Below are 19,130 nucleotides of genomic sequence, written 5' to 3'. Positions count from 1 at the left end.
TACCCCCAGGTCCCTTTCCTCCTGTCTGCTTTCCAGCCACTCTGTCCCCAGCCTGTAGAGCTGCTTGGGGTTGTTGTGGCCAAAGTGCAGAACCCTGCACTTGGCCTTGGTCAATCTCATCCCGTTGGCCTCTGCCCACCCATCCAGCCTGTCCCTCTGCAGGGCTCTCCTACCTTCCAACAGGTCAACACCTGCTCCTAGCTTCGTGTGGTTGGACTTGATGACATTGAAAGTCTCTATCAACCAAACTGATTCTATGAGGTGGAGGGTGGACATAAACCCATCATTGTCCTGCCTTAACCAAACCATGGGGCCACCACGCTTACAAACAGCACCCTTGGGTGCTCCACAGCCAAGCACCAATACCTGCAGGCACGTCCCAGTGGTGATGGTCTCCTTGTCCTGCTGGTTCATCGCCTCCAGTAAGAGGCTGACCAGGCTGTTGTGCTTCTGCCTGAAGAAGTAGAGGTCCTGGATCTCCTCAGTGTTCTTCAGAGCAGAGTACCTCAGGCGCAGGATGGAGTCAGGAGTGGCACAGGCCACCAGTTCGCTGGAGGCAGTGGACAGGACCGCATCTTTGCAGCAGTCATAGACACCAGAGTGGATGTTCTGGGAGCACTCCAGCACGATGGCAGCTGTGGTGTCATCGCTGAAGCCGATGAAGACGTCGTGTTCCTTGGGGACCAGAGCACGGGACCAGGCCATCAATGCATCAGGATTCTCCATGCAGACAAACGACTCGGCCCATTCCTCCAGGTCCTTCTTTAGGTCTTGCTGCTGCCAGCTGAGGATGGTGTTCATGTCCAAGCAATGCTTCTCAAGCCTGCTCAGCAGTGGGGTGGGGAACTGGCTGTAGACCACCTTCTTCTCCTCAATGACGATCAAGCGGAACTCCTCCTTCACGCGACTCTTCACCCGATGGGTTCCCAGGCCAAGGTCAACGTAGTAGTTGTCCCCCAGGCTGACAAAGCACTGGTTGAGGGTGTCATAGAGGCTCTCATACAGGTTCTGGATGTTGAGCAGGACAACAGGTCGGCCAATCTCCATGCAGATCTTCACCCTGTTGACAGAGCGGCACACTTGGGAGTAATCCTGATCCCGCGGGAAGCCAGAGCCAAAGATGATGTCGCAGTTGTCAGCGTTGATGAGCCTCGTCATCTGGATGATCTGGAAGGCAGCGTTGTTGGTGGTCAGCAGCAGCAGGTACCTGGACATGAAGCCTGGCTGCTGTGTCCCCAGGTTCTCCTGCAGCAGACGGATGCAGCTGGTTCTTGGTGCCCTGGTGAGACGAATGTCACTGATGCAGTCCTGGAAGATCTCCAGAGGATCAATGTCTGCAGAACCTCCAAAGTTTCTCTGAATGGCCTTGACCAGAAGCTCCTCTTGGGTGTTGCGTTTCATGTCCCTCATGTAGGACACAACCATTTTGATCAAGCTGTAGAAGTCCCGAAGCCCAAAGAACTCCGTCTTCTGAGCACTCAGGATGTTGCAGTAGAAGCTGGCCAGGATGGGGAACAAATGCTCGATTCTGTCCAGGTGAGGTTGATCGGCACAGATGCCCTTGGCTGTCTTCACCAGCTCATCTCTGCTGGGTTCCATCCTGAAGACCAGGAGACCCCTGTTCATTTTGGCAGGGTCCAGGGCCCAGTTGGAGATGCCCACAAAGCCAACTTTCTTGTAAGCCTCTGGTTTCTCATCATCAACACATCCATTCTCCAGAAGAGGATGGAGAGTCTTCAAGGGCATGTCAGGTGAGTCTTCAGCCAGACCAATCTCATCCAGCAGGACCACAGACACAAACTCATTCAGGTTCTTGCCTTTTTGGAACTGAGCGCATTGCCGGAAGATGGAGATGATGCCTTCAGGTTTGGAGTAGGGACTGCACTGGAAGGAGGCCAGTTGGACCACTTTGCATCGTTTAAACAAGGGGCTTCTGGATGATGATATCCCTCCCATGGCATCTACAGCGATGGTTTTGGAGAGAGATTTGGAGCTGCCTGGCTTCCCAACCAGGAAGAGTGGAACCCGGAGGTCCATGCAGACAACCATCATGAAGACGTTCTCCCGCAGAGCATTGTTGCAGGCAGTGGCCTTGGGAATGGACAAGTTATCAAGGAAGACCTCTTGGCACAACTTAATCTCTTCCTGCAGCCAGGCTGCAGGGACTGGGAAGCATTGGGCCACTTTCTCCAGGTACTCGTGACGGTTCTCCAGAGACACAAAATAGCAGGTCCCCACTGCAAGGACCAAAGCTCTCTGGGCAGGGTTTAAGGTTGGTTCCTTTTTCTCCTCAGGGTGCCTCTTCGCATCCATCTGCTCGAAGAGCAGGTCCCGCAAGCCATAGAACCAGAGCATGACCTTCATGCAGCGGTCGATGTCTCGAAGGCTGGCAACCCTGCACTCATCCTTACTCTCTCTCAAGAACTTCTGGGAGGCTGAAATGACATTGGTGAAGACCTCCAAGTTTCCAGCCAGGATCTCCTCCCCCACACTGGACTTCACAATCTCCCTGATGTATAAGTTTTGAGTCTTCTCATTCAGTTCCCCAAAGTCCCAGACCAGGGGTAACAAGCTGGGCGGGAGCGGCTGCACCCGATAGACCAACTGCCTCAGGGGGATGTACCCCAGCTTCTCAAGGGTGTCTTCGCTCCGGACTCTGTAGCCCAAACCAGCTTTCTCCAGTTTCTCAATGGTCTCCTTGCTGTGTCTTTTGTAGGGGTTGCAAGCGGCCACCACTTTCAAGCAGCCGGTGGTGATGGGCTCTCCGTTGACGCTGTGGTCACACAGGACTTCCTTGATGGAGAAGATGGCCTCCGAGGTGTTGGCTTCATCAAAGAAGAGCACAGTGTCTATGTTGTGCTTCTTCTTGTTGTCATCTGCCAGGTTCATGGCCTTCCTGACCTTATCCTGGATGGTCTTGGAGGTGGTGCCACCATGAACACGTACCACTAGCATGTTCTGAACCTCCTTGCCTGCCCTTTGCAGGCTGCACAGGAACTCCACCAGCTTTGTCTTGCCACAGCCTGTTTCACCCATGATGATGACAGGGATGCCACACTGGAACCGTAGGTAGATGGCCAACATCTTCATGGTGTTGTCCAAAGTCAGCTGGTAGGAAGGATCTGGATCATCCTGGCATTCCACACCAAAGACCCTGCAGAGAACCTCCAGCTGCTCCTTTCGAGATAAGCTCTCAAATTTCCTATTGAAAGGAACCTTCTGGAGGTCCAAGTTCCTGTACAAATCTGGGCTCATCACATTGGTCTCCAGAACAGCCTGGGAATAAGCATCAATGGCATCGAAGTTCTTGTTGATGTGGAACCCCAAGAACTCCATGGAGTGACCTCCAGCATGGAAGACAACGTAAGGATGAGAGTTCTGCTCCCACTTGCGTCTCAGCTGGTACCTCTGCAGGTCACTGTCCACCACCTTGCTCTGCTCCCTCGGCACACTCTCGTCAGACAGGTCAAGGGAAGGCATGGCAAAGTCCTTGGACATGGCAATCATGAACTTGATGACGAAGCTTTTGAAGCCACGGAGCTCTTGTAGGACCAGCTGGCTGCAGAAGACTGATTCCTCGCACCTCATTAGCTGGAAGTTCAAGAAGTGGGTGAAGTTGCTGAGCTCGGTCCAGGAGGGGTCACTTCTCCCACAGAATTCCATCAGGCAGTCCAAGCACTCCTTCTCTGTCCCTTGGACGCTTCCAGAGACAAAAGAGAAGCGGTCAAGGTCTTTCTTCTCTTTGTATCCTTTCAGGTACTGGTAGGACCTTTGGAAGACTTCGCTCTTGAGCTTGTTGCGGTCAAAGTGCTCCTCCCTCTGTTCCTCAGGAGGGACAGAGCTGGGATGTCCCAGCGTGGTGAGGGCCCGCACTGGTGAGACACATTCCACAGTGGGAAAAAGGTTCAGGAAGCTTTCTTCTATTTCAGCAGACATCTGAAAGCAAGAGGACACAGGTCACCTCCAGGACCACAGCCACCACCAGACCTCCAGGACTGTTCAGCCTCCCACATTCACCCACATCTCCAAACCCCCTTTTTTTCCCCCTTCTCATGGTCTCAGTTAGTTGGTCAAGCTGGGGAGAAAATAAAGGTGGAAACAGCACAATTTCTCCAAGGACAGCCCTGAAAGCAGGCAGGTCTGTCCTGGCCAGCACTCTGTCTTGGGTTGGGTGATCTTCTCACCTTCTCAAACACCTTCTCCCGCCCCACTAAATCCTTTTGGAGATGGAAGGACCTGAACTAAGTCAATAGTCAAGGTGTGGTGAGGAACCACAGATGGATGATCAACCACTAATGAATCTGGGAGTTCATTTCCCACCTCAAGTGACTCCAAAGCACAGCTCAGGTGCAATTGGCCTTCAAGACCTGTGTCAGGTGGAAGCTACAGCAAAACTGGGCTGGAAAAGGTTCTTTTTCCCACCAAAACTCTTGAGTAGAGGCCTCTGAGCTCTCAGGAGAGACTTGCTTCACCTGATTGCTTCTGCATAGGTGAGACATTGTCCCACTAGAAAGAGAAGACTCTAAACCCTGCAGCACTCTGGTGGAGACCTCTGAGTTGAGCCAGTTCCTCCAGACCCCACAAAGTACCTCCTGCTTCTTCGTGCTGCTGACACCACTCCCTCTTGCCAGGTACTCAATCAAGTAGAGGTGAGAAGGTTGACACTTCCAGACCTTGCCATCAGGCCTCTGGATGTGCCGCAGGATGCAGAGGTCAACCAGAAGCCGGTAGAGACCCTTCGATACCTGCCAGGGTGGAAAAAACCAAACACCAAACCCACCTGTGTTAAAATGGATCCAAGGTGCACCAAACCACTCTCATTGCTCTGGCTGGGTTGGACTTGAGGCTCCACATCCTTCTCGCCCTCCCTCTGGGGTCACCTCTGTTCCAGCAGCCATTCTCCACTTGAAGCACTCACCACTGGAGACACATCGATGTGGAAGATGCTGGGCTGAGATTCAGTGGTGGATTCCTTCATGGAGAAGAGCTCCTCCACCAAGAACTGGAAGTCAATGTCTGACTCCATCAGCCTAATGGTCTTGTGCAGTGGCAGAGTGCCACCCAACTTGGCATGGACCTTCTTGATGGTATTGTCCACAAAGAGAGACTTTCCTGAGGAATGGAACAGATGATCATGAATCGACCCTGAGCCATGAGCCAGCCACGTTTCATGGCCAAGAAAGCCAAAGGACTCCTGGGGTGCACAAAAAAGAATGTGGTCAGCAGGTCAGAGCCAGGGAGGTTCTCCTGCCCCTCTGCCCTGCCCTGGTGAGGGCACAGCTGGAGAACTGGGACCAGTTCTGTGCTCCTCAGCTCAAGAGGGACATGGAGCTACTGGAGAGGGTCTCCAAAGTTGATGAGGGGACTGGAGCATCTCTGGGGGTGCTGGTGCAGCTGAGACTGGAGAAGAGAAGCCTGAGAGCGACCTTCTCGATGCTCATCAACATCTAACAGACTATGAGTGTGAGGCCAGACTCTTCTCAGTGGTGGCCAGGGACAGGTCAAGGGCAATGGGCACAAACTGCAACCCAGGAGGTTCCATCAGCAGAAATGTCTGAGCTTTGAGGAGTCCAGAGCCCAGAGAGTTTGTGGGGTCTCCTTCTCTGGAGAGATTCCAAACCCACCTGCATGTGGCCCTGGACAACCTGTGTGTGGCCCTGCTGGATTGAGCTGGGTGATCTCCAGAGGTCACTTCCAATCCCACCATGTTGGGGTGTAGGGATTTGATGATTCTACACTTGGTTGCAAGCCAAACCAAGGAGATCTCTCCAAGGTCTGTCCCCCCCTTGCCTTGCTTTGGAGTCCTACTCAGAACACTTCTCTCCAAACACTCACCCATCCCTGCTCGCTCTGAGAAGACAAACTTGATGTTCTGCTGATGAGGTTCCTCAAAAGCTTGAGCAACAGGGGCTGTCCCACTTGGCACTCTGAGATTCTTCTTCAGGTAGCTTTGGATTTCCATCTTGTCATAGTTTGGGAAGGTCACCTTGTAGGCATCAAAGGCTGTAATGACATAGGAGTTGTGGGCTTTGGCATTGCAGAAGATGAGGAACCTGTAGTTGGGCACTCTGGAGGATTGCGCCAGGCTGAAGAAGTGGAACTCAAGTCGCTCAGAGACTTTGTAGACCAATTTGTCAGCCCCCAGCAAGCAGAAGATCTTCTGGTCTTGAGAGCCTTCAGAAAGAGCTCTCCTGACGAGCAGCTCCACCTCCTCCTCCTCCGTGTCGGGTGTGCACACCAGGACCTCATCGTAGGATGGGAGAGGAGCTGTCTCTGTGTGCCTGTAGACCGACAGCATGTTGGGTAACATCTCCTCCTCCTTGCACATGATGAGAAGAGGCTTCCCAGCTTCCAAGCCAACAGGCAAGCTCCTCTCCACACGGGTGGTCTGCAGATCCACCAACCGCTTCAGCATCTCCCCCAGAACATCCACCCCAACGTATTTGTCAGACACCAGGCCGGAGAACTTCCTGCAGTAGGCATCCCAGAGCACGCTGACCTTGTCAGAGATGGATGGCAAGCTCTCGAAGGAGGCATCCACCCCCTCCTGGGCCAAGGTGCTGAAGAAAACCTGGCCAACTCCTCTGGGATCTGTCTTGAACTTGCGCTTCTTCTGCAGGAAGGCTTCTCTGGTGTCCTCGTACAAGGCGCTGAGCTCTGTCACCCGCTGCTCGTCGTCCCCTTGCTCAAAGGCAAACTCCATCAGCATCTGCTCCGTGATGGGTGAGTTACCCAAGCAGCTCTGCAGGGCTGCCTTGGCCACCGCCTCGTCGTAGCCTGACTCAGCCAAGCTCTTGATCATCTGGGGGAAGCGAATGATGTAATCGTGCCAGGTGACCCCCTCCTCTTCTCCTGCCAGCTTGTCCACAGGCTCCAGAGGCGTCATCAAGGCATCCTCCAGGGCTTTCTTGACATCTTCTTCTTTGATGTCATGCTTGATGGAGGAGAGCATGATGAGGACCTGAGGTTCCACGATGCCCTTCTGGACACTGGCCAGTTGGCTGCATAAATAGAAGAGCTGCTGAGCAGTGAAGAGGTTGAGATGATAGTAGGTGTTCCTCTGAGTCTCCAAGTACTTCTTCCACTCTCTCAAGCAGTGCTCCATCGCTTTAGAGAGGCTGCCCAGCTCCTCCAGGAGAGGTTTGGTGGTCTGCACAAGTTTCCCAGCAATGCCAAACTCAGTGTAGACCTTCACATGCTGCTCAGGGTTGCAGTAGATCTCAGCCATCCAGTCCTTGAAGAGGATGTTGCCGACACTGAGAAGCTCCAGGTACAATGTCCCAATTGTTTTGACTTTTTCCAGGATCTGTCACAAGCCAAAGACACAAGAGGGAGATGGATCATGTCCTGCAGCATCTAAATGCAGCTTGGGTCAAGCTGTCTCCAGAGAGCTCTACAGTTACAGGCTTCTTAGTACAAGACAGACATGGGCAAGCTGGGGAGGGAAGATGATGAAGCAACTGGAGCTTCCTCCAGCTGTGTGGCTGGTGACAGACTCTCAGCCAGGCTGCTGAAATCATGGACCTATCTTTGAGAAGAAGTTGGATCTACCTTTGAGAAGCCAACCCCTGAGAAGCTGGCTCTACCTTTAAGGAGTGGGATCTACCCTTTAGAGGGCAAGAAGGTCTTCACCAAGAAGCTGCCCAGACCTAAAGAGATACTTAACCTCGACTCAGAAGGGCAAGGGGCAGGAGTTTTGAACCACTGAGAAGAACCAGGAGCTGCTGATGGGAGACATCCCATGAAGTGGCTGAAGGACTCAGGATATGTTGCTCTAAAAAGATTTCAATTGGAAGGGGCCTTTGAAGATCACCAGTCCTCTGCAGCCACATTGAGAGAGGAAACAGGAAACATTGTGGTTGGTGCTTCCTGGAGGATGCCTGATTGTGAGGGATCTCTTGATGAAGCCTCCTGGCATGGTGTTGAGGCTCACAGGCTCTGAACACACTGGAGAACTTCACACTTGAACACACTGGAAAAGCAGCACAGCAAGATGGAAGAAGTCCAGAAGACTCATTGAGAGAGTCAAGCAGTGTGCCCAGGGAGCTGAATAGGAGCCAGCAGTGTGCCAGGTGGCTGAATGTGAGCCAGCAGTGTGCCCAGGGAGCTGAATAGGAGCCAGCAGTGTGCCCAGATGGCCAAGAAGGCCAATGGCATCCTGGCTTGTATTAAAAGTGCTGTGGCCAGCAGGAGCAGGGAGGGGATTGTGCCCTTGCACCTGGCTTTGGTGAAGTCACACCAGAAGTACTCTTCAGTTTGGGGCACTGCAATACAAGAGAGCTGTGGAGGTGCTGGAGTGGGTCCAGAGGAGGGCAACGAAGCTGGGGAAGGAGAATAAATCATGCGAGCAGCGAGTGAGGGAGCTGGGGATGGTCAGTGTGAGGAAGAGGAGGCTGAGGGGAGACCTGATTGCTGCCTACAGCTACCTGAAGGGACACCGTGGACAGGCTGCTGCTGGGCTCTTCTCACAGAGTAACTGGAGACAGAGCAAGGGGAATGACCTCAAGCTGAGCCTGGGGAGGTTTAGACTGGACATTAGCAAAAGGTTTTTCATGGAGAGAGTGGTCAGGGACTGGAATGAGCTGCCCAGGGAGGTGCTGGAGTCACCCACCCTGGCTGTGTTTAAGGGTCACTGGGACGTGGTGCTTGGGGCTGTGGCTTAAGGTGACTCTTGTAGAGCAGGGTTCTGAGTTGGACTTGGTGCTCCTGCAGGGCTGTGCCAGCCTGCATGGTGCTGGGATGCTCTGGAATCATTCCTGCCACATCCCAGCCCAGCAGCCGCCATTCCTCAAGGAGATGTGAGTGCTGCACCTACCTCCAAGAAGCGGTTGGCCTCCTCTCTGCCCTCCTCAACCTTAGTGGCAATCAGCATGAGCTTGTTCTGCAGCTCGGTGAGCTGGGACAGTTGGTACGGCCTGGTGCTGTGCTCAGCTGGAGCCATGCAGTCCTCGCTGCCCCCCCGCAGCTGCAGCCACACACAGTCCTCCAGCGTAGCCTGGAAAGCAGAGGAGACAACCACCATCACCACGTGGCCCTCCTGGATCGATTGGAGTCGAAGTGCTGCACTTTGGGACACTCCTGTGGCTTCCTTTGGAGGAAGCAGAAGCCTACTGGCAGCTGAAAATGCCCCAGGTTCAACAGGAGGTTGGTGGCACCAGCTGCAAGCCCAACGGGAGATCTCCTGGCCACCTGGCAAGCTCCTCAGGAGCTGAGTTCAAGGAACTTGAATCTTTTCTCCCCGTAGCATTAAACCCCCAACTGGACAAGAAACGAGGTCTTGGAGAACATCTACCTTGAACTTTGGAGGTGCTGAGATGATGAACACTCCATTTCCATTGATGCTTCTGGCTTGAGAGATGGAGGAACGTTCCACAGAGCCATGGAATTCATGGACTGCCTGGATCCACTCACGGTGGTCACAGGAGTCTTTCTGCAGAAGAAGGACCCAAGGGAAACCCAGTGACCAGCTGAGCACCACTCACCCACCCCAGACTTCACTTGCCCACCAAAACCCAACAAACATCTCCATAAAGTTCATTCTTGGAGCAGAATTTGGAAGATTTGCCTCCCAAGCCACTCGTGGTTGTCCCAAGAGTCTTCTTCTGCAGAAGAAGGACCCAAAGCAAACAGAGTGAGCAGCTGGCAAGACACTGAGCATCACTCCCCCACCCCAAGGGTGCTGCAGGTGAGGCTGCTGTGGTCATTTCTTCTGAGGCTAGGATCTCCCATGGCTTCTGAGGAAACCACAGCTGGACCTATCTATCACCCCAGAGTGTGGGCTCCTGGTGAAGCTGTTGTGCTCTGCTCTGCTTTTGGTGGCCTTAGGGTGACCCTGGGGCACAACCACAGGAGATCCTGTTCATTAGAAGATTTTCTGTCAAGTTCTGAAGCAGCTTCTGGAGTCTCCCAACCTTGGGGATGCTCACACCCCAAGTGGACCATGAGCTTCCTGCCACATTTGAACTCATTTTAAGCAGGAGATGTCCTGCTTTAGGTGATCTCCAGAGGTCCCTTCCCACCTCAACTGATCCAAAACTCATTTCCTCCTATCCTGGACACCTCCTGGATCTCTTCCAGTTGCCCACAAAGTTGTGTAAGATCATTAGAGCTGTTCCACCAGGCTTCCACTCCAAGAGGACCTTTGCCCAGGTTCTGCACCACATCTGCTGTGACCACATGGATGTCCTGAGGACACCTTCTACAGTGGCATCAGGCACCTAGAGCTGAGCAGCAGCAGCTCCACCTCACAGCAGATGCTGTTGCTGTGTGTGCAGTGGTGGACATCTTCAGCAATGACCTGGCACAGCTTGGAGGAGCCTTGTCCAGTTTGCTGATGAAGCACAGCTGGGAGGAGTGGGTGGGTGATCCACCACAGGTTGTGCTGCTCTTCATCAAGGCCTGGGCAGGTTGGAAAGCTGGGTAGAGAGGAACCTCGTGAAGTTCAACCAGGGCAAGTGGAGAGTCCTGCACCTGGGAAGGAACCACCTCATGGACCAGTGGAACCAGCTCGTGGAACCACCAGAGGTGACTGCTGGGAAGCAGCTCCATGGAGGAGGAGTGGTGGTGCACACCAAGCTGCCCATGAGCCAGCAAGGTGGCCAAGAAAACAAATCATCTCCTGAGGGCATGAAAAAGAGTGTGGGCAGCAGGTGAGGGCCTGGCAGGTTCTCCTGCCCCTCTGCCCTGCCCTGGTGAGGACTTGGCTGGAGACAGTTCTCAGCTCCCCAGTCCAAGAGTGAAAAGGAGCTGCTGGGGAGTCTCTGAAGGTGATGAGGGTCTGGAGCATCTCTGGGGTGCTGGTGGGGCTGATCCTGGAGAAGAGCAGCCTGAGAGCAACCTTCTCAATGCTCATCAACATCTAATGGTCTGTGTGTGGGGCCAGACCCTTCTCAGCAGCAGCCAGGGACAGGCCAAGGGACAATGGGCACAAACTGGAGGTTCCATCAGGAGAAGTGACCTGTGCTAGTGGGAGGTGTCCCTGCCTATGGCAGGGGGGTTGGACCTGGCTGAGCTTTGAGGTCCCTTCCAACCTAAACCATTCTATGATAAATGTCTGGGCTCTGAGGAGCCCAGAGAGGCTTTGGGGTCTCCTCCTCTAGAGAGCTTCCAAACCCACCTGGATGTCATCCTGAGGTCTGAGTGGCCCTGCTGGAGCAGGTGGGTTGGGCTGGATGATCCCCAGAGGTTTCTTCCCACCTCCACCCTGCCAGGAGTTCAGGTGTGTGTAACTTCTGGAGATGGGAGAGGAAGACTCACCAGCTTCTTGGGCAGCTTGGGGTCTTTGGTGACTGCCTCTGTGACGAAGGCCAAGGCTGCAATGAACTGGTCAAAGCCATCAGTGGGACTCAGGTCGTAGACGATTGGGGCGGCGGCAGCCATGGCGTCGCGGAAGAACTTGACGCGGTCGATGTCCATGTCGCTCTCCCCCGCGGAGATGGAGGCCAGCTCCACGAAGACTGGGATCTCTGTCTTGTCTGGGGCAGGGAGCCCAGGAGAAAGGGACAAAAAGGGACAAGTTAGAGGAATTTCTCTGCGTGCTGGAACCTTGGGTTCAGCCTGGGCCTCCTGGCCTGGATCAGGAACAGCTCAGCCAGCAGGAGCAGGGCAGTCCTGCTGCCCCTGTGCTCAGCACTGCTCAGGCCACACCTGGAGTGCTGCGTCCAGTTCTGGGCCCCTCCATTTAAAAGATGTTGAGGTGCTGAAGGTGCCCAGAGAAGGGCAGCAAGGCTGGGGAGGGGGCACAGCTCTATGACTGAGGGAGCTGGGGGTGTGCAGCCTGCAGCAGAGGAGGCTCAGGGCAGAGCTCATTGCTGTCTGCAGCTGCCTGCAGGGAGGCTGTAGCCAGGTGGGGTTAGGCTCTGCTGCCAGGCAGCCAGGGACAGAAGAAGGGGACACAGCCTCAAGCTGTGCCAGGGCAGGGTCAGGCTGGATGTTAGGGGAAAGTTGTTGGCAAAGAGAGAGGTTGGTATTGGCATGGGCTGCCCAGGGAGGTGGTGGAGTGCCCATCCCTGGAGGTGTTCAAGAGGAGGCTGCATGAGGCACTTGGTGCCATGGTTTAGCTAATTAGAAGGTGTTAGGTGATAGGTTGGACTCGAGGATCTTGAAGGTCTTTTCCAACCTGATTCATTCTGTGATTCTGTGGGGATGGAGAAGGACTGAGTGGTCAACCTTCTCTGATGGCTTCCTGCCATCCTACCAGCCCACCTTTTATGATGGTCTTAATCCAGGAGGTAAACTCTTTCCTTGTGCATGCCAGAAGTTCCTTCAAGAAGTCCAAGACTCGCTGGGGGATGTCACTCAAGCTTTGTTGAACGTTCATGACATCTTCAGTCATGAAATCAAGTCTCTTCTTCTGGAATTCCTCCTCTTCCTGCACAACCAAAGAGACAAAAGTCAATCATGGGTCTGTTGGGCAGAAAATCATGGAATCATGGAATGGGGCAGGTTGGAGGGGACCTTCAAAGTTCATCTAGTCCAACCCTCTGCAGTTTGAAGGAACATCTCCTACTAGAGCAGGTAGCTCAGAGCCTCATCCAATGTGACCTGGAACAGTTCCAACCTAGCGCTGAATGTGTCCAACCTGAGCTGGAGGTTGGAGCCAGGTGGGTGCTGGTCTGTTCCCCAAGAGGAAATGGCCTCCAGTAACTCCAGGGGAGGTTTAGGTTGGACATGAGGAGTAATGTCCTCACCCAGAGGGTTTTCAAGGCCTGGCCCAGGCTGCCCAGGTCAGTGGTGGAGTCCACATGCCTGATGATATCTAAAAGCCACAGAGATGTGGTGCTGAGGGACATGGTTTGGCGGTGACCTTGAAGTGCTGGGTCAGTGGTTGGACTGGATGACCCTGGAGGTCTCCTCCAACCTCAATAATTCCATGATTCTAAGGTGCCCAAGGTGTGTCCTACATACGTATCCTGTCAGGTCACTGAGGACCTGGAAGTCTCCCTCCAGCTGAAGCTCCTGCCGCAGAGCATCGATCACCTTGGCCGTGGTCACCACCTTGGAGAGGGTCAGGTAGGTTTCAATCCTCTCCACCGCCTTTGTGATCCAAGCAGCTCCTCCACCCTCCTGCCCTTCGCTCTCCTCCATGACTGTAAACTCATCCAGGAGCTGATCCTTCTTGTCCAGCAGCTTCTCAAACTGGCCCTTCACCTCCCCAAGGGTGATGGAGAAGTCTCTGAGGGCCAGGTAGGTGCTCTGGAAGTCGGCGATGGCTGGTTTGTAGATCTGCTCCTGAACGTCCTCCACAGAGAAGAGTCGGTCCTCAGGGCTTGCAGCTTTGGCCTGCTCTGCTCTCATCTTCCACAGCCTGAGGAAGCATTGGCTCCTCTCCAGCACGAGAAGCTTCTGCATCATCTGGCTGTACTGGGAGAGCTCGTGGGAGCTCATCTCTCTCCTGCCATCGAGGGAGAACACCTGCACCACCATCTGCTCCTTCAAACTTCCGCTGTCACTGATGCTTTTCTCCACGGCGCTTCTGTCCACTAAACCGAGTGGGGACAGGGAGGACCCCATCAGCAAAGATGAGCCTCGAAGGTGAGAGGTTCCCCCCTCCAGAAGCACAGAGGAAGCTCTGTTAGCCCAACTGGTACCTTTGATCATGTCCTCAATGCCACGGCACAGGCGGAGGAAGGAACGTCTCTGCTGCTTCTGCTCTTCCAGCTGCTCAAACTCTCCTTGCCTGACCTCCAGCACCGTGGCAATCACCTTGCAGAAAGAGGAATCTGGAGAAGAAAAGTGACCAAGGAATGAAAGCAACAAAAAATAGATCCAAAAAGTTGAGTCTCAGAGCAGAACTGAGAGCCAAGAAGGCCAATGGGACCCTGGGGGGTATTAGGCAGAGTGTGTCCAGGAGATCGAGGGAGGTTCTCCTCCCCCTCTACTCTGCCCTGCTGAGACCTCATCTTGAATACTGCCTTCAGTTTGGGGCTCCCCAGTGGAAGAGGGACAGGAATCTGCTGGAGAGGGTCCAGCTGAGGGCTGCGAGGATGATGAGGGGACAGGAGGGCATGGCTGATGAGGAGAGGCTGAGGGACCTGGGGCTGAGAGTCTGGAGGAGAGAAGACTGACAGGGGATTTGATTAATGTCTGTAAGCATCTGAGGGCTGCCAGGAGCGGGGGAACAGGCTCTAGGGGCCAGGAGGTGGGGGGACACACAGGCTCCGGGGGCCAAGAGGTGGGGACAGGCTCTGCTCACTGCTCCTTGTGGTAGGACATGGAGCAATGGGTGTAAGTTGCAGCAAAAGAGGTTCTGCCTCAGCACAAAGGGGAACTTCTTTCCTGTAAGGGTCCCAGAGCCTGGCACAGGCTCCCCAGAGGGCTTGTGGGGTCTCCTCTGGAGCCTTTCAAGGCCTGTCTGGATGTGTTCCTCTGTGGTCTGTGTTAGATAGGATTGTCCTGCTCCAGCAGGGGGGTTGGACTCAATGAGCTCCTTGGGTCCCTTCCCACCCCTATCATCCTGTGAGAGGAACTGTCCCCCCAAAACCACCCAAAAGATCCACAGAGTTCACTCACAAAGGACTTGTCCTAAACCCCCCAAAAGGATCCATAAGGTTCACTTTTGGAGTGTGTTTTGGAGGAGCAACCTGATCTAGTGGAGGATGTCCCTGCTTACTGTGGGGGGGTGGAGGGATGAGCACTGGAGGTCCCTTCCAACCCAAGCCATGCTGCTAGGGTCCTATGAGTTGTCCTCAAACCCACCAAAAAGATCCATAAAGTTTCTTCTTGGGGAGGGCTTTGAAGGACTTGCCCTCAAAACCCACTGAACTACAGCTAAAGGTGACTCTTGGAGAAGCAGCTGAAGGACCTGTCCTCAAAAACATCAAAACTATCCACAAAGCTCATGCTTGGAGGAGAATCTGGAGAAGATGCACCCAAATCCACCAAAATTATGGATGAAGCTTCTTCTTGGACCAGACTTTGAAGGGCATATCCCTAAAACCACCCAAACAATGGATAAAGTTGTTCCCTGGAGGAGAGTTTGGAGGAGTTGCCCTCAAAACCACTGGAAAATCATAGAACCATAGAATGGTTTAGGTGGGAAGGGAGCTCAAAGCTCAGCCAGTTCCAGCCCCTCGCCATAGGCAGGGACACCTCCCACTAGAACAGGTTGCTCAAGACCTCATCCAACCTGGCCTTGAACACCTCCAGGGAGGAGGGCAACCTGTGCCAGTGTCTCACCACCCTCACTGTAGAGGATCCTTTATGGTCCTCATCAAGGTCATGCTCAGAGGACAATTTGGAGGAGATGCAGCCAAACCCCCCCAAAAAAGATGGAGTTGATTCTGGGAGGAGGACTTGGAGAACCTCCCCTCACAACCACCCAAAATGTCCTCCAAGTTCATCCTGACAGCAGAGTTTGGAGGTCTCCCCCTCAAGGCCACCTAATTCTCCAGCAGCTGTCTCCTGATGGCCACCCAGGAAGCCCACCAGAGGTGGAAGGTCTGCCCTTACCGCAGGTGCACACCAGGTCCCTAAAGGACTCCTTCTGCTTCAGGATCTCTCTGAGGGTGCTGCAGGGAAGGTCTCCCTGGAGGAGACGATGGCCCACGAAGTTGGAGAGAGTGAACACCTGGGACAGGAGGAGCTTGGCGCTGTCGCTGATCTGCAGCTGGCAAGTCAGCTCCCACTCGTCTGGAAAACACACCGAGGTTGGTGAAGAAGAGACAGGAGTCTCCTCCCCCTGCCATCCTCCTGCAGGCAGAGCCTGGGGAAGAGACATGTGGTGAAGATCTGCAGCCCCACCAGCAGGGAGGTGTCCTGGAGTCCTGTATACCCCTAAATTCCTCTCCCTCTGTGGCTTGAATGGGAGAGGGAAAGGCAGGAAAAGACCTGTTCCTCCCCTCCCCCGGCCCTGCAGGCGTGAAGGGGGTGAGCAAGGAGCCCTTCTGGCACGAGGGGTGCCCGTGCAGTGCCTGCACTGGAACCGGGCTGGGATCGGCTGTGGTCTTCGCACCTAGGAAGTGGTAACTCTGCTCTTTGTCTAGGGAGGGTGTAAATATTGGGGGGCTTCCTGCTCTTGGGGTTCCCACCTTAGAGATCCTGTCTGCCTCAGCGATATACTCTGCAGCAGGAGCCCCTGGCCTCTGCTCCCAAGGACTGCTTCACCCATTAGCGCCCTTTGTGCAGCCTGAATAGGTCTCAACGACTCTCCTACGGCTTCTGAAAGAGCACCGAGCCGACAAGCAGCTGGACCACCCTTTTCAGCCAGCCCGACTGTGAGTTACTTTGGCTCAGCTTCATTATTAAGTGGAAAGGCTGTGATTTAATAGCTCAACAAGCCTGTTCCAACCTCTGACTTCCAGAACAGTCAAATTACCTATGGCATCCTTGTAGAATTCTCCAACGAGCTGAACCTGCTAACTAAACGACATTAATTTCTGCAAGTAGTTTTGGGGGCAGGGCTTTGGGGAAATAAAGTAACTCGATTTTTGTATAAATCCCTGACTTGGCCACATTTAATTCCCTGCCTCCACAACAGGAGGACAGGGGTGTGGTGGCTTCCGAGCTCAAGCATCAAAAGCAGCATCTCAGAGAGATGCAAATTTCCTTTGGGAAACTCAAGTATCTCCTCCTGCCTGAAACAAACCACTGAGACCACTTAGGGAAGCATGAAAATGACCTAGGAAACCCTGGAGACCACATAAGAAACTGTGGGGACCATCCAGGAAAGTAGTGAGACCACCCAGGAAACCATGGGAAAGTACAGGGACTGCCTAGGAAAGAAAGAAACCACCTAGGAAACCATGAAGAGCACCTAGGAAACAATGAAGACCATCTAGAAAACCATGAAGACCACCTAGGAAGCCATGGGGACCACCTAGGAAACCATGAAGAGCAGCTGGAAAACCACAGGGACCACCTAAGAAAGCATGGAGACCACCAAAGGCAGCATGGAGACCATGAGATGGAGCCAAGACTCTCCTGCAGTGAAGCCAAGATGCTCCCCCATGCAGACCAAGATGTTCTCCATCACAATGAAACTTCCTTTTCCTCCCATTTTGGACCAAGAAGATCTTTTTTTTCCCCTCTCAGCTCCTGTGACTAAGGAAATCAGAAAGTCCTCATGTCCAGACCTGCTCTTCTCATCTGTCTCACCAACAAACCAAGAGCTTCTCCAAGAGCACCAAGAGGACACTCACGGAGAGCAGAAATGAGGTCACAGACTCTGATTCTGAGCAGGTTTGCAAGGACAGGCCCAGTGGTGTCATCAAAGGTGTCCACACTCCTCAGCTTCCTCATCTCCCAGCACATCTTCTCCACCAGGGCAGAGAGCACTGCACCTGCTGTTGGTTTGTTGGTCTTGGAGAAGGTAGAGATGAAGGTTCTGAGCAGGGCTTCCTGGAAGGAGAAGTGAGTCCCCTTTAGGGGCTTTGTGGGCACCTGCACCTGGCTTCTTCAAGTAGACCTTTCCCACTTCTCATCACCTGTTGGGACAGGCTAAGTAGGACCTCAAGGCCTCCAGCAACCCAGGGGTTGGTGGTGAGTCTCCTACCTCAGGTTTGTCAAGGTCTCTGATCCACTGGATGATGCGGTTGGTGAAGCAGTTATCCATCTCTCTGTCATAAGCCTTCTCCTTCAGGTAGGCTTGGAAGAACTCCAGCAGGTGCCTCTCACTGACCTGTAGCAGAAGGCAGCAGCTTTCTGGGTCCTCACCAACCTGCTTGAGTTCCACCTCCACTACTGAAGTGGTGACCCAGGCAAAATGCAGCATGGAGCTGGACCTGGAGCGTTGTCTGCCACCACCTGCAGGGTCTCCAGGACTCACCTTCTGCAGCCAGCTCTCAAACATGGTCAGGATCAAGAGCCTCCAGTCCCTGGTCCACTCTGTGGAGAGAATCTTCACCGAGAGCAGCTGGTGCCATTGCTGTGGAGGAAGAGCCCAAGCCATCAGCTGGCCTTGAGGAACACCAGGGCTCCATGGCTAGGCTTGGAATCCTGCTCCCATCACTCACATCAGTGCTGTTCAGGAAGACATTCTTCTCCATGGGCATCCTCTGGAAGTTCTTCTCAAGCCATGCCTTGGTGTAGGAGGAGAGCTGCTGGAAACTTTGTCCTCTGTTATAGTCCTGAAGCTTCTGGAGAAACACCAGACACGCTCAGTCACCAACTGGCTGGGGTGGGAGGGACCAGGAGATCGTCCAGTCCCATCCACCTGCTCCAGCAGGGTCACTCAAAGCAGGCTGTCCAGGATCACAGTGTCCAGGTGGATTTGGAAGCTCTCCAGAAAAGGAGACCTCCACAACCTCTCTGGGCCACCCAAAGCCCAATGGTTGCAACGTTTGGTTGATGCCCTTGACGCAGACACGGAGTGTGAGTGTGCCAGCAGTGAGCTGGCAGATGGCACCAAGTTAGGTGCCAGTGTCGACTGCAGGAGGGCAGGGAGGCTCTACAGAGGGACCTGGGTAGATTGGATCCATGGCCAACGTTAGTGGGATGAGCCTCAGCAAGGCCAAGTGCCAGGTCCTGCACTAGGGCCACAACAACCCCCAGCAATGCTGCAGGCTGGGGGCAGTGCGGCTGGAAACTGCCTGCAGCAATGGACCAGGAGGCTGCAACAGACAAAGAGCTGAGTATGAGCCAGCAGTGCCCAGGGGGCAGAGAAAGCCGAAGGCATCCTGGCTGGGACCAGAAATGCTGTGTCCAGCAGGAGCAGGGAGGAGATTGTCCCCTTGGGCTCAGCCCTGGTGAAGCCACAGCTCGAGTGTTGCGTTCAGTTTGGGGCACCTCAGTACAAGAAGGATGTGGAGGTGCTGGAGTGAGGGCAGAGGAGGGCAAGAAAGCTGTGAAGGGGCAGGAGGAGCAACTGAAGGAGCTGGGGATGGTTAGTTGGAGGAGGAGGAGGCTGAGGGGAGACTACAGGGCTGGCCACAGCTACCTGAAGGGAGGCTGCAGAGAGGCTGTGCTGGTCTCTGCTCACAGAACAAGAGGGAATGGCCTCAAGCTGCAACTGGGTAGGTTTAGACTGGATCTTAGGAGCAGTTTTTCCCAGCAGGAGTGGTCAGGCACTGGAATGTGCTGCCCAGGGAGGTGCTGGAGTCATCAGCCCTGGGGGTGTTTAAAAGTCCTCTGGGGGTGGTGCTTGGGGATACGGTTTAGGGTGCACCTGGCAGAGCAGGGATGTCAGCTGGACT

General features: G+C 54.1%; 2 protein-coding genes across 2 annotated transcripts in view; both read right to left on the bottom strand.

Annotated features, from left to right (window-relative positions):
* The window catches only part of LOC135174375 (E3 ubiquitin-protein ligase rnf213-alpha-like), a 31,279-nt gene extending 26,381 nt beyond the window's left edge, over positions 1-4,898 (bottom strand). The window contains exons 1-3 of the mRNA XM_064141645.1: positions 4,881-4,898; positions 4,590-4,745; positions 367-3,936 (exon numbers count right to left, since the gene is read on the bottom strand). Of these exons, the coding sequence (XP_063997715.1) occupies positions 367-3,936; positions 4,590-4,745; positions 4,881-4,898 (3,744 nt within the window). The remainder of the gene's footprint in view (positions 1-366; positions 3,937-4,589; positions 4,746-4,880) is intronic.
* A 1,079-nt stretch (positions 4,899-5,977) lies between these two features.
* Positions 5,978-17,710, bottom strand: LOC135174374 (E3 ubiquitin-protein ligase RNF213-like; the record flags this gene model as incomplete). Its single annotated transcript, XM_064141644.1, has 10 exons — positions 17,492-17,710; positions 17,139-17,337; positions 15,451-15,630; positions 13,590-13,721; positions 12,907-13,481; positions 12,205-12,370; positions 11,257-11,474; positions 9,293-9,430; positions 8,816-8,995; positions 5,978-7,306 (listed from the first exon to the last, which is right to left on the bottom strand). Coding segments are annotated over exons 1-10 (3,336 nt in total), but the record flags the coding sequence as incomplete, so codon positions are not given.
* Between the last annotated feature and the right edge of the window lie 1,420 nt (positions 17,711-19,130).

This window comes from Pogoniulus pusillus, unplaced genomic scaffold, assembly GCF_015220805.1.
Source record: "Pogoniulus pusillus isolate bPogPus1 unplaced genomic scaffold, bPogPus1.pri scaffold_62_arrow_ctg1, whole genome shotgun sequence".
In the NCBI taxonomy this organism is placed as follows: domain Eukaryota; kingdom Metazoa; phylum Chordata; class Aves; order Piciformes; family Lybiidae; genus Pogoniulus; species Pogoniulus pusillus.
The sequence above is the reverse complement of the archived record's forward strand: the minus strand, read 5'-3'. Positions and strand labels throughout refer to the sequence as shown.